Source organism: Paramormyrops kingsleyae, chromosome 20 (assembly GCF_048594095.1).
Source record: "Paramormyrops kingsleyae isolate MSU_618 chromosome 20, PKINGS_0.4, whole genome shotgun sequence".
NCBI lineage: Eukaryota > Metazoa > Chordata > Actinopteri > Osteoglossiformes > Mormyridae > Paramormyrops > Paramormyrops kingsleyae.
The window spans coordinates 12,756,565-12,772,179 of NC_132816.1; the positions used below are offsets into that span (position 1 = coordinate 12,756,565).

The 15,615-nt window shown below is 45.1% G+C and overlaps 1 protein-coding gene across 8 annotated transcripts in view; it reads right to left on the reverse strand.

Moving 5' to 3' along the window:
• The window catches only part of zmiz1a (zinc finger, MIZ-type containing 1a), a 112,891-nt gene that overhangs the window by 26,781 nt on the left and 70,495 nt on the right, over positions 1-15,615 (reverse strand). For 7 of the 8 annotated variants that reach the window (XM_072703794.1, XM_072703797.1, XM_072703800.1 and 4 more), the window contains 2 exons: positions 11,755-11,868; positions 8,991-9,096 (listed from right to left, as the gene is read on the reverse strand). In XM_072703794.1, the coding sequence (XP_072559895.1) occupies positions 8,991-9,096; positions 11,755-11,868 (220 nt within the window). Of the gene's footprint in view, positions 1-8,990; positions 9,097-10,143; positions 10,456-11,754; positions 11,869-15,615 lie in introns of those variants that run through there. The other variant, XM_023808117.2, reaches the window with a different exon arrangement.

Below are 15,615 nucleotides of genomic sequence, written 5' to 3' on the forward strand. Positions count from 1 at the left end.
TTAGAAACAAATTAAAACTAATGCAGTGGGCATACCTGATATTTGTATAAAAAGTATGCAGATCAGTTCTATGACACTGCTATATCATCCATCCACCTTCCAACTGATTGTTCTGTTCAGGCTGCAGGACACCCAGGATGGGATGCCAGTCCACTGCAGAGCACACAGACACACATACTCAGGTACAATGATACACTTCCCACAAGCTAGAGACACTGGTTAGCCTGTCTTTGCACAGCAGGGGGAAACTCCACACACAGAGCAGAGGTGGTATTCAAAACCCCCACCCCCGCCCCGTCAAAGCGTGAGGCAACATTTCCCACCAAACCACCTTGCTGCCCCATTGCCACAAGAATTTTCCCATAATCCCACAAGAGTTTAAGAGTGTCCGCTAGACTTCAGATTCAGGCGACTTTGACACAGAGACGTGCTCTTATTGAGGCACGTTTCCCACAAAACGGCATCCCGCTGGGTGCCGTCAAACCGCTTCTGTCCCTAAAACCTGTTTGCTTCACTGACAGACGGCTAAACTTCACCCAGCGTTTCAGGCACTCAGACATGGGTCTGACCACCAGCGATGTTTTAAGAAACACATGTCATTTTCTATTTAGGAAAACCCACAGTAAAAATATAAGTTACTGTCTACAAACCAAGCCTGGGAACACAGCCTAGAGAATAAGATATTTGGTTAAAAAAGAAATTACAGCTTAAACCTGCGTACCAAACCACTGTAAAGATAATTTGAGTTTTCACTTCACTGATAAGCACATCCTTCTAACCAACTTCTAAAAGCCAATAAAATAATAGAGCTGTGGAATTCAGTAACATGGAAAACGGCGGACAAATTGTTCTATAAAAAAAATAAACCCCTAGTTCAAATTAATGGCAGGCAGACAGATGTGCTGCGAACTCTCGGATGCATCCGGAATCGAATTCGGATTTCTGTGCCACTTACGGGATTCTCCCATTTCCAGTTTATTTTAGCTTAGAGGCACTTGACAGCATGTAAAAAAGTTTTCTGAGAATTCATATTTCATTTATGACGGCGAGACTGGAATGACCACCGCTTTGGAGATGTAAATATGAAGTCAAGAAGTACTAGGAAGATGGTCAAGCTGTTAACAGGTTGGCAGAAAGATGATGTCTTAATTGATAATGCTCAGCTCATTAAATAGTACTACTAATTCATCCTCTCTCATTCATTAGCAGCTGAAACATTGTCTTTGAGGTTCCTTGAACAGGACCATTCATTTCTGTGGAGACCAGATGCCAAGCATCTGTTGCGTTACCGGACAAAACCTGAAGCTACAGTCCGCCGTTGACATTAATGACCGTAATCCAGTCAGATATCCGTCACATTTCAGTCATGACTGTGCCCTACGGATTTGTAACAAAATTGACAAAAGCATCTTCCCTGGAGAAGCAGGAGAGACATTTTGAGTCACGCGGTATGTTTTCAATGAAAATTTTTAGAACAGAAAAGCTTAGCTAGTCAACCGGAGATCTGCCACACCAGTTCACCCCACCCCCTGTGCTCCCAGTGAGCTCCCAGAGTTCCATTTCCCCTCTTAAAGGCACGGCAGACTCTAAGACAGACACAGCAGAATGCAGAATGATCAAAGATGTGTCATCATCGTAAGTGATTGGGTGAAAAATCACCGTTCCTGCCCCTCTGTTCACCCCAGAATGCCGCAAGCATGTTTCACAAGCGACGGCCCACACGCAGGCTTCAAGGGCAATATATCTGCTCTCAGGCCTAGAGAGATGTCACTGAACTATGTGTGAGCTGTTTAGTACACTTAAGATCATTTGAACGTGCTTAGCGATATTTACTAATACACTGTAATAATAATAATTATTATAATTGAAAAAAAGATCTTTTCATTCTCATCAAAGGAATCCAAGGGATATTTTTGCATCACGCCATAGTTAAAACGCTTTTAGATGTTTAATAATGGTGTAAATTTAAATAAAAAATATTTAAACAGTAAACCACTTTTGATGTGGGAAAAAAAAAATCTGTGAAATTGTTAAAACTGAAAAGTGAGCTATGTAAGAATATGCGAATAACTCCACAGAAATCATAGCCAAATGGAAAGTTTATTCCGAAGTTTGACATCTACCCCCCTTTTTAAATGAATGCTTTCTTTTACAGGTTAGAACTAAGGAATTCCTTGTGCTTGTTGGAGCACAAGCAATTTGGAATGTGCCACTCTGACCCACATGGGGAGAACAAACGATTAAACACTCTCTTCAAACTACTGTGCTAGACTATACCAATGATCCATGCCAGGGGAAATCTCTACTAGAGAGCAGGGAGGAAGGGTGATGAAACGAGCACTGTAGTTTCTACGGGATCCTCATCTGTGTCAAGAAGCTGAGGAATTTCTTCAACGTTGCGCGATTCCCCCGGCTTCCGTGACAATATGGCGCGACCCACATAGCGGTGCTCCATGGATAGACAGTCCCCAGTAATCACAGATTAATAGAGCAGGCTAATCCCATTCACGGACGGCTCCTCCCACCCACCGGCTCCCCGACACCCACCAGTAACAGTCTCGACTGCTCCCCCACGATCTAGGCTTCTTTATTACTTTCAAATACTGTTACCAGTGTAAAAAAGAACCTAATCAATAAACACTAAAGAACTGTGCAATGAAATCGACAAAGTGCATATGGCCAGATGGGACGTGAATTATAAATATTGATAAATGAATTTATGAAGTGCAAAATATGTGGCAAAGTCACACTATTCTAGAAAATGTCTGAATGCAAGACGTGCAAGAAACTAGGTCGAATTCTCTTAACAAGACCAATGGTTACGGTTTCCATTACTGTTAACGATTGGAACACCAAACCCAGAAATCCCAGCTCTTGGGTGTGCCCAGCAGTTACAGACTGGCAGCACCAGGATGAGAGTTTGCCAAGGGCCAGGTGAATTCATACAGCCTGCTTGTTCAACAAGGCAAGGCCCATGACAGACAGCGACAGCCTGACTACCGATAAACTGCTAGATTTCACACAAATAACAAAAAACACATTAAAAAATAAGATCAAACTACACTAAACAAAAAGCTAGTTTGACCCAACAACTGACCCAAGATAATTGGATTCAATGCCGTTTTAAACCCAAAACAAAGAACATCACTTAGTTACATAGACTATTCCACCAATAATGTGGGTGTCATTTTCTCTCCACTGTCTCTCTGTTACCATTATTTTGTGTATGACAGATGCTCACCATCTAATTTTTATTATTTTCTTTGTAAATCTCAGGCATTTTAAGATGTAATGCAAAAGCATGTGTTTTGCGTGCAGTCGAATAAATTGCAGTGTATTTAGTCCAGTCTAAGTGAATGCTTAACTCAATCCTGGAAAGTCGAAACTCCCCCCCCCCCACGTCTGGCAGCATTTTAAACCTCCACGTTTCCACACGGCCGCCCGTGAGATGTGGGGGGTGCTGTGCTGCTCTGTTGCACCTCCACACCGCCTGCATGGCACGTGAATCACTCAACGTTAACGGTGGGAACAAAACCGCAGACTGAGCCAGATTTCTGATGGACCCCCCCCCCCCATATACTCACAGGGATGACGGAGACGAGAGTAACTGATATCACAGCCGCTTAAGTGCTTCCTATGCTGTGGCGTCTGGAGGAGTCACCTCTTTAAACGAGAGGCCCTTCTTAAACCCTGACCGACTGTCAAGAAAAGAAGCTTAACAGACGACCCCCCCCCCATCCCCCCCCCGACACCTCAACATTTTTCTCTCATTCCTGTGAACTGGGGACCAGTGCAGCCCATCTCATCCTGCTTCATACTCCCCTCCCCGTCATTACACCCTCCTTATAATCAATGATTTTATCAAACGCACATTAAGCGCGAGCATCACTCATCACTCTTCGTTAAAACGTCCGCAGCGACATCCCTCGGCAGTGTCCATGGATACAGCAAATACCGATACTTAGGATAAACAGAACACTTGCTAATACGGTACTCCCAGCAGAAGCTAATTCATCTGCCAATCGGCCCAGTCCGCTTGATGAAAAACAAGGTTGTTACAGATACATTTACTGCACTGGGCTCGAGCCTGGTCCAGTGATGGTTCTCAGAATTGTGGCCAGTCAGCTTGCATGGGACATGAAGGGAACGTCCAGTCCAACCTCTGAGGTGAAAAGGATCTACAATGGTTAGGAGGAAATGTACTAGAAGGTACAGGGGAGACACAGCAATAAAAAATAATAAATAAAAACCTACTAAATGGACACAACTGCGATATGACTTTTCCAAACACTAAAGCTGTTGTACCTTTTCCTGTTAACAGCAGCAAATCTCTATCCTAGATAGGGCTGTGCAATATGACGATTTGTATCGGATCACAAAATAAAAACGTCTATCGTTTCATATTATGCTCCATCGTTTATTTTGTGGTGTCGCAAAAATACGCTGTTTATGGCAACATTTTTTCATCATCTGGATGACAGTTTGCAAGGTTACACGCCACCACCTGGGATGTGGCTCTTGTATGGAAGTTTTGATTGGACTTTATTATTTGAAACCCACAAAAGATCCACAAATATGTACCATGATCCACAAATACTCAACGATCCACAAACATATATTTTTGAGTTGTGTCAAATCATATCCACAAAAAATTCGATTTCTACATGAGAAACATGTTTTGCACATTTGTGGATCACTTCCCGTCTATTTGTGTGCTGTATTACATTCAAGATTCCCTCCTATTTATTTGCAGATTTTTGTCCAGTTCATACGTAAAATATTTTTTTTAATAGTTTTATGTTGTTAACTCACCACAAAGTGATGGCAGGGTTCCATAAACCTAAATAATACAGACAAGTCCTATAAAGTGTGCTTTAAGCATTAAACCATGGGGGGACAATGTATATCATGTAACTAATATGTGTTTTTATACGTATTTATTAATAATCGCACTGTGTCTATTCACCACCAGTGACTTTAGCAAGACTGCTGGGCTATTGAATGTGAAGTGTGCATATACAAACAAATATACCTGAAAAACCTCACAAATTTCGGCAGATATTACAGCCGGAAAACTGTATACTCCGGCTGTAATATTGTTCAACAAAAGCAAGCAACACCCATTGGTTTTCCAGATTTCTTTACGGGCGAATTTGAATTAATATTGCAATGTTTGTGTGTGAAATTCACGTTCAATAGCCCAGCTATCTTGTTTACAGTCACTGATGGTGAATAGACATCAGTGCAATTATTAAATAAATACATATAAAAACACATATATGAAAGTTACATGGTGTGCACTGTTCCTCATAGTTTAATGCTTAAAGCACACTTAACTGGTTATGTGTCTATCACTTGGGTTTATACTTATTAGTCCATTAATTCTGTCTTTTGTACTTTAAATGGACACAGTACAGATACTATTAGCTACAGAAATGTATTGCGAGGGAATGCAAAACTATTATAACGACACTGTAAAAAATATTTTCCCACCCAGACCTCTTAGGGGCTCTGTTTACCACATCTGAACTGCAGGGAAGAAAAAAAAATCACAAAAACATCACTATCCACAAATACGTATTGTTAATTCATGTTGTGTAAAATCATATCCAGATATACACAGCGATTTGTGCCCGTGAAAAGGGTTTTGTACATTTGTGGATCATTTCCGATCTATTTGTGGACCGCGTTACATGTGACCTTGCTCCTTTTTATTTCCGGATTTTTCTCCAATTCCTACCACAGCTGATCTGTAGAAAAAAATCCATAAATATGAGGTGCAGTCGCGATATATATCATTATCAGGATATGAGATGACATATTGGAATATGAGATTTTCGTCATATCGCACAGCCCTAATTCTAAGCAGTAAAAACAAGGCTTCTCTAGCTAAGACCCAGAATGTAATGTCTCCTTAATAAGCCAATGTCAGCTCAAGAAACACAATATAAAACAAAACATTGCAACTTGGATAGAAAAACCAAATTACCCATAATCCTTAATTATGTTAAGGATTTGAAAACAAGTCCTTAACTCCTCATGACCTTAAAAGTTATTGCAATTTTTTGTTGTTGTTGTTGGACCCAGTCCAGGAAATGAGGCAGACAAGATAAACACATTATTGTTAAAATAATATTAGGCAAAGAACAGAATATTCAATTAAAACCTTCCACTTTCCCTGCTCTTTTTGCCTAACTAATCTTGTAAGAGATGCATTCCAGAGTCGATTTGTTCACCAGGAGCCTCTGAACCACTTGCAGCAGCCTTCATGAATCACAGACATATAGTCTCCGTCTCTGATATCGGATGTCCGACCTATTGCCGCCATCCTGGCGGTCATGTGACCGCTGTGGTTTCTCAGCAACGGCCGGGTGGATCCACTGCACAGCCTTGCCCCCGGGGCTCCACCGAGTGCCTTTTAAGAACCACCTTCCTGCCAGGGCTCCGGGGAGGTGCCGGTGTGGCCGTGACTGCGGCTGGGCCCCCAATGCCCTTGTGGAACGATGGTACTAAGTAGCTTCCCACAAGCTTTCATTTGCGCTGCCCTCACTCTGCATTATTACTACGCATATAAGACGGACCTTGGCATATAAATGCGAGCTGATGATATTTGGCCCGCAGTGAATTCCCCTTCAAAATGGTTACTGTAATGAGCTAATTCTAGCCCAGAAATAACAGAAATACTACTTTGATACTACCACAACAAACATAACAATAAAACTACATCAATCCAGACAATTAGCGACACCCACAAAACATTTTAAAGCATTCAGTAGTTCATTAAATGCTAACTCAAATCAACAACCCATGTAAGACTTTGTAGAGCCCAGGACAGAAAATGGTGACACCTGTGACACATAAGGTTTCCTGATGAAAACCAGCATGTTTTATTCATTACAGGACCTTACTCTGATGTAGTACATTACACTCTAATGTACAGCAGAATCAAGAACTCAACAGGTCTGCCTTTCAATCACAGGGAGATCAAAACACAAACCATTAGAGGGGACACCTGAACATCTATTTGTGTTCCCTGTACTGTTAACAGCTAGGTGTTAACCACGTTCTTGAACTGGAGTGGTAAATTCTGCAGGTCCAGCTGACACTCTCACACTGCAGATCAGTTTCATGGTCCATCTATCTATGACAAGAACTGGACACTTCATGAGAATCTGCGCATTAAATGTCTGCATTGTAATGGCAGATGTCTAGCAAATTTAGGTGGGTTTTTTTTTTGTAGGGCTCATCCCAGTTGCACATACAGAATACTGGAATGGAAATACAAAAACACATTTATAATTACAGAGATTTTACAAGAAATATTATTTGCAGCACGCAGCCCTAACAAAAAACAACTTTTGGAAATGTCATAATGTTACAATAACCTGAGGTCCTTTTAAGAAGAGTCTCTTTTTTTCCCAGATAAAAGATCAGTGTCACTAAAGGCTTTGCCCCAATCACAGCCGCCGCCATGAGTAGAACCACAATGAACTGTGGGCATAAAGGCACAGAGTGTCTTAAATGCCATTTCCCAGGGGTCCTGCTTCATTCACATGACTGGGAAGGATGGGTGGAGTTCAGCTTAATATGCATAAGAATAGCATCTGAAAAACATTAATGAGGACCTCTGTTCATCTTAGGGGTAATTAGCAAGTCGCCGCTACAAATTCTGAGGCATGGCAGAGGAAAGAGACTGTATTAAAGAATTAGCAGTGAATATACAGACTTAACTGGCAAAAGTACTTGTATTTGTAAAAGTCTTTGTAACCTGCATTAGATACGTATAATAAACAGATTAACAGAAGCTGCATACTGTTACATATATTTATCATTATTAGCTACGCATGCACAAGTGTATAAAGCACAATGTTTAAATCTGTTGGCATTTTGTTTTTAGAAATTGTTTTTGTATAAAATATCAATAGTTCCTTGGTATAATCACTATGTAGCTGATGTTTGCCTTTACTTCAAAGCAAACTACACAGCTTGAAGATTCAAATCGGCGCATGAATTACAGCGGCATCAGGGCAAGGTCTACATTGCTTGGGAATTCTTATCACTCATTTATCCTATTTTGGTCTTTCAGCCAAAGGCTGCTTTTGATGGCAATGAAATGAGTTAAAAAATAAAAATAAAAAAATCAGGGAGGCAACAGATAAAGACCATGTCGACGAAAACCAGGCACACGGAGGCAAAGTTTGAAAATTACACCACCTTAGGAAACAGGGACTTTGCACCAGCTTGCATCATAACTGGGAAAACATGTGATATCAGGCATTCTGCCGGACACCTATGAAGACCAGGAGGTATGCCATTCTAAAGCTAGCATCTGAAACAAAGAATACACTGTAATGTCAATTCCAAGCCACTGCACACCCGTTAGAAATGTCAGGGGGAAAATATAACAAAGATATTAAACGGCTCCTTAAATATTGCAAGCTGCCATCTGCCAAGATGATATCCACAGATGTACAAGAAAGAAAAGCTACATTAAAAACAACACAATCCTTCAGAGAGAAACTGGTTTTGGTCAAACGCCTCTTTGTACATGCAGTTATTTAAGATTCATGGCTTTTTGACTAGGCATCAGCATCATATTGTAATTGACTCCACTAACATGATATTTTGGGTAAAAATGACAAATCGCAAATTTTGTCCAAGCCTGGAGACTAACAACCAGTAATATGATAATATATACTAATATGTCAATTGTATTTGAGTACACCAGCGCTAGATTAGCCGATGTTAGCATATTTACAGGAAACCGAATCCCAGAATGTAAAAAAGGCAATTACAAAAATACGTATCTCTGAAAAACTGAACATCGATACAGGCAGTCAGAGAGGGACAATAAGTGCCAGACGTTAGTTTCGAGGGTCAGGATAAAACCCATTAGGAGCCATAAGAGAGTCACTCGAGAAGCGCGAGGTAAATCGGTGTGAAACCCGGAGCCGGCAGCTGCCCGCGTCTGCGCAGGTGAACAGTCTTACCTGCAGACTTCGGGGTGAACTTGTCTCTGTTGGCTGCGCAGACGGCCAGGAGCCGGTAGCCCAGGTCCAAGTCGAAGCCCTGCTGCGCGGCGACACGGCTGACCACCTGCGCGGGAAAAAGAGCGGTAAGAGCCGTGGGGACACGCGGGAGGAGCCGGTTCCGCGTGTGGGGCGTTATTAGAGCACGCGCGGACGCGAGGTGCTCGGCTGCAGCAGCAGAGCCCGGATACCGCGCAGCACAGCCCTCCTGACTTAACCGTGGAGAGGATTATGCTCAAAAGCATTCCCTCAGGAAATGCGGGAGCAAAGCCAGTGCTGCAGACACGACTCCTAGCTCCTCACCTCAAAGATCTTTATAAATAACATTGGCAAGGTTCTTTAATGCTATTTTAACTCCATTCATTATCTGCAAACACTCCCTGCTTAACACACGTGCAGCCACAGGCATTATTATTATTAATAATCATTTATGTAATATTAATTTCCTTATCTATCTGACGACGGCCACATTTCCGGGTCACCCTGTTCCCGGCGTGGTAATGTGTCGTGTGCAGCCCGTTCCATTAAGCCGAAACCGGCACCGTGATGTTCAATTACGTGTCCGGGATGCCGGACAAGGGCCTCGCTGTTAAGCCTCACTGGCCGCTGCATGAGGAATTAGGTCAGAGCGCGACCGTACCATCTTGACTCCAAGAAAGTGGTATTTAAAGAAAATAATACGGATTACATAAAAAAAAACAGAATATCTGTATCATTAGAAACCACTCTATACTGAAGCCCACTGAGATGTGACACGACATGAACACGCCCCTAGTGGCTCAATAAATCATTACATGGCAAACTCCCCCTTCAGCGTCCCTGTTATTCTGCAACCCATTCACTTTAAAATACACATTACATACCAGCGGGGGACACGGACTAGAGGCTTTTTTTTGTTGAAATCGCTACTGCTGCACTCAAAATCAATGTGTACTGCTGCCCAGCACTCTACTGTGACATTATCGTATGAAAATATACTCCGTCGATGCTTTCCGACACCAATAAAAGGTAGCGGCGCATCACTGACATAAAGCTGCGCGTTGCAGAGGATACGTGTACGTTAGCTGCTTATCACCACTGCGCCGACCAGCGGAGGCTAATGTCCGTCACTTACTCCAGCGCACGCAAAACCCAGCATCTGCCGTCGTTCTGCTCCCGCGACTGCGGGTCTGCTGAATATTCTTAGCTTTATGGTGGATTTTTTTTTCCTTTCTTACAAATGCCGTCCTTTTAAAGTAACCGATTCCTTCCATTCGGGAGATCCAATCACCGCGCGACACTCGCGCCAGCTGCAGTTAAAAGGAGAAATTCCCATCGAGAGCCAGAGCCCAGGTGTGCTGCCAGAATGGGGCTCTGTGTAACTCTGCTGGAAGGCGGACGGCATTCCGATCGGAAAGCAAACATAAATGAACTCCTATTCGCCCACGAAGGGGAGACTGCGCTTCTGCCGTCAAAAAGCAAAACGAGAACGAAATATTATAACGACACTGTAAAAGTCTATTCCACACAGTACTCTTGTATCACGCTGCTTCCAGTTGGGACGAGTTTAGACAGATATGAAATAAGAAATGAACACGAAGGAACACAAAACTGATTAAATGTCTTGGTTTGGGTGACTGAACAAACATTCGGCAGAATGTTATGCTTTCGATGATTAGACCTACCCAGAGATTTTTTTTTTACTGCTTGGCTAAACCCAGTTGGGAGCTGTAAAAGGAGATTCCTGTAAAAATATGGGATCTGAAAGCTGAGCATGCTGGGACTGGAATTAGGGTACCCACAGCATAGCAGGGCAGTCTATTCAGTGCCTAAGTGAAAAGCCTTGGGAAGGAGGGGGGAACTGAACAGACAAAAACAGCAAACAAACAGACAAGTGGTAATAATAATACTGCACAGATCTGAGGAAACCACCAGTTCCAAGGTAGTTAAAACTGAAAAAATAAAATGTTTTTTGCTCCCAATCTGCTCAAGACTTTTTTGTTCCCCAGCAGCTTTATTTTCATTCACTCAAGATCTTTAAAGATGTTCTTTACATCCTTAAAGGATAGGCTGCTAATCACAGGGACAGATATTCATAATAATCAGATATTACTGAAGTCTCTGTAGCTCATTTATTGCTTAACTGAACAAGACCCGGGAACGGATCCCTAGAGCACAGTCAGTGCCTGATCTCTAGTGCCTGATTCCCTGCAGGCTGGATCCCCAAAGCACAGTCAGCACTGGATCCCCAGGGTCTGATTCCCTATGCTAGATCCCCAGAGTGCAATCAACACTGGATCCCCAGTGCTCGACTCCCTGCAAATCGGATCCCCAGGGTACAGTCAGCGTCAGATTTCTGCCTCTATCAGTTTATCGGGAAGAGACCAACACACAGGTCACTGTCACACTTTCGTTAATGTGGTGGTGCCAAAACGCTCAAACTTTTGGTGTTCCAGATCACTGGGAAGCCACTTTAGTAATCTCCCAACAGGCACTGGAAAAACGACTCCGTCCAGCACATAAAATCACTGGGCACGAACAGTGAAAACGGACATTCTGTGAAAATGGACGGAAATCCAGCATCGCTCCCCGCAGTGGACGATTCCCAAGTTCTGTTTGCGCAGCCCAGTGTCGTAAATGTGTCCGCTCTGGTTTTCCGACAGACAGGGTCGTCAGGTGGATTCGGACGTCTCCTGGCACGGATTCCCGGTGATGCGGCGGACGGCACCGCTGGTTTGGGTCTTACCGTAAGGCAGCCCATCAGGCTCTGCTCAAAGGGTCGCTGGAAGGCCCGCGGGTCGCCGCACCAGTCCAGCAGCTCTGTCGCCGCCGTCTGGAAGTTCGCTGGGTTCTGTAAGTGCTGGGGGGGGGGGGGGGGGGGGGTGACAGAAAGAGGCACCACCTCATTAACTGAACTCATGCACACTCTCGCAGTCCTTTCCTGTGTTTTCCTTGGACCCTGGCCTGGCCTGTAATTAGAAATCTGTGTTACCCTGGTACCTCGAAATAAATTATAACAAGCACTGTAGTTCAAGGGATTATGGCAATTTCTTTATTTAGCACATGCTTTTATCCAAAGCAATGCACAATTGAGAAAGCCGGGTCAGATGGTCCCTGGAGCAATTGGGGGGGGGGTGTTTAAGGGCCTTGCTCTTGAGCCCCAACGGTAACATCACTCCGGGATTTGAACCTGTGACCTTCCGTTCACAGACACAGCACCCTAACTCACTGAGCCACACACTGCCGCCTTTATGCCCCTAATTATAGAAGAACACAACAGTATCCAACACAAAGCTTTTCCGTCCCACCCACCTCGGATAGTCAGCGAAGGGACTTTGGGTCACGTCCCAGGCTGGCGGGGACATTCCGCTCATTTACGTCACTTCCTGTGGCATCGTAAGCCACCCGGACAGCTCTGCGCGAGGATCAGGCTGCCCCCGCCTCGCTGGCTGGCTGACTAAGCGCTGGGTGACCTTGGCAGTCCCTTCATGCCACGCTTCACCCACCTTAATCCAGTCTTCCCATGACCTCAGGTGACGCGGTCACAAAGGCCGAGGAACAACCGCGTCGTTTTTCTTTTAAAGGAGTACGGACCGCTGTTTCCTCCCGCTAACCGTCTTAATTCACACCCAGAGTCTCGCTGCCACTTGTGACGGCTGCTTTTCTGAAAATGTTTGACAGCACGGATACATTTCGTGTAAAATTATGGCGCGGGGGCCCCTCGCTGATCTTGCAGCCTCTGAGCCGTGTGTAATTTCGGCAGAGACGTGTTGTTGACACGTTCCCCTTCCTCGCGCCTGAATTCCCCTCAGAGTCGCCGCTGCCTCCCACGTTCCAAGGCCGCCTGCAGGGGGCAGTAGAGTTCAAAACTTGACAAGGGAAAGCTTTCATATCAATTTACAAAGCCCTTATTTGACAAGGGCCGGATGAAACCGGTCTGGCTTATTCCACAAGCGATGCCGGCATTCCCCTACGAGGGAATCTCCGGCGGCGAGAGGTGGCGTGGATGCCGGCAACGGCGAAGGTCTCGAAAACAAAATGGCGATCTACGTTCGACGCTGCTAAATTTAGCCGGGTTTAGATACTGTGCACTGGAACAATCAGCATTCAGAGGGAGAAGGCAAGATGGAGTACACAGGGGGCTGCGAGAGCGATAAAAAGCTCCACAGCTTGTTGACGCGGGCACCCTCCCTCCGCCCTCGCCACGATCTGGTCCCGCCAGCGCCTCCCTCAGCCAGCCATGCGGCATGGCGTGCCAGGAATTCTGGGCCGGGCTGGCAGCCCCGTGTCACAGATGTTCCCGATTTGCCGGCCAAATCCCACCGATCCACCAGCCCCACCGGCGGACAGAGAGAGAAGAGGCCCCTCCCAACATGGGGCGCCTGGGTACGGAACCAAGAGGTTCAGCGGTATGATGCAGTGTGATGTGACGTTCCTCCTCCATCACAAGGAGGCCACCCCCCCACCAAATAATAAAAAAAGAGGAGGCGGTGAGGAAGATCCACCCCAGAAACTTTGGGAACAACAGCCACTGGATTTGTGGGAAGGAGCATATTTTTCTGCCCCCAGCACCATGAAGGGAAGCAAACCAGTGTCTCGGAACCGCACCAGAGGTTCTAGATCAGGCTGACTTTAATACACACAGTCACTGTCAACATGGGTGTGTGTTACACGATTCCACCTGCCTGATCAGAGATATCACTCCTTCTGGAAGTGCATTTTATATATGTGTGTGTGTGTGTGTGTGTGTGTGTGTGTGTGTGTGTGTGTGTGTGTGTGTGTGTGTGTGTGTGTGTATATATATATATATATATATATATATATATATATATATATATATATATATACACACATACATACACACACACACAACTTTCAAACCTCTAAATTTATATAATCTGTAATGACTGCTTTTCAATACTTGATTAATTGTTCGAGTCGCTCTGGAATCCTGCTCCAGCAAAGACAGATTAGACGTCTTCCCTCTCATCCCGGCCAGATGGGACCCAAACAAAAAAAGGGGGGGAAAAACAGCCCGAAACTAATCCAGTTAGCAACTTGACTCTGCGGCTCTGCTCTGGTCGGTTTCACTTTGAATTTGCACCAGAGACCCTTGACTCTGGCAGCGAGGGGGGAGGGCAGGGGGGGGTGAACTTTCAAGTGCAGAAGGATTACAAATTACTTTTTCGACTGTCGCTAATATGCTACCCCTTTAACATTCATAAGAATTTTCCCAACGTCAGACAAGCTATATCTGTGCAAATTAACAATGAAGTTATATTACAAAAAAAATTCCAAGTCTGTTTCTCCTTAAATACTGATTTTGTTCCTTCTGCTCTCAAACCCAGTATCCCAAAAGTGGACCGTGGCGGATCCGTCCGGAATCTATTTGCCTGGGAGAAGGACCCCCTGAATAATCGAAATCCTGCCTAATAATCTTCCTTCCGTACTCTGAAGGAAATGTTGACCTACTGAATAAATAAGCCGGTGGTCTACCAGGCAAGATATAAAGGGCATTTATCACATCTGCGATTGTCTGTCACGTAAAGGGGGTGCTATCAGCTAGCTTCAGCTTCCGACAAACGATTTCAACGCTCTTATGCTATTACATTAATTGAATGTGGATTCAATTAAGTGTATTTTTGTAATTACATATTTACCCATGTGCCATATCTACAGTCTGTAAATTATGTAAATTACACATAAGTCGAGCGGTCTCCGCCGATACGGCGCGCTCAGCCGGGAGAAGCTGTCGGCACCTCGTCTGAGCCGATTCGGCGCCGTAAGAACTCTGCCGAGAAGGACGTCTGTGTGACAGCCCGCATCGTCGGGGGACTGGAAATTACGCCTTGTGCTGGGAAACGACTTCCTTTCCCCAAGCTTGGAATAAATCCTCTGAAACACTCATGGGCTGAGACCAAGAAAACTGGATCCTTTTCCACGTGCCGTGTGTTTTAATCTACCCCTGTGCTCTGGCGGCTAATCTTTGGGGGGGGGGGGGGGGATTCGATGCACAAATCCCACTATTAAATCACCCCCCCCCCCCATCCCTGTCGCACTGCTACAGAGCTCCCTAGCTTGCCACTGAATGGCTGCGGTCTATAGTAACAGCAATAACCCATGGTGGGGGGGGGGGGGGGCATAAATGAATGTCAGATGACTACATCTGCAGGGAGAGTGACTAAAGGGGCCCCCGGAGGGGTTCGGCATTCTCACTTTGGAGAACGCCGCTGTGCTAGTGGTCGGCACCGTATTCATCAGCGACTTGAACGGCTGCGCCGGTCCCGCCACAGTAAAGATGGGGTTCCCTTTGTTTGTTTAGTGCCCGGGAGTCCCTCCCCGAGAGCTACCCCAAGATTACTGTGACCTTAACGCCGGGCTAAGGGCCGGCCTTGCTGGGGTGTGCCGAGGCCTACGCAAACCCCGCACGCAGACCGTGGTGTCAGATATCAGCCGGGGCCTGCCCCTGCGCCTCCAGGCTGGTCGAACCCGAGCAGCCGCTCCGGGACATGTCGCGCGGCAGAAGGCGTGCACCTTAACGTTTCGAGTGAACCGCTGGCATTATAATACAGCGATATGTAGCGATGCTGACTCACACGAGCCGTAG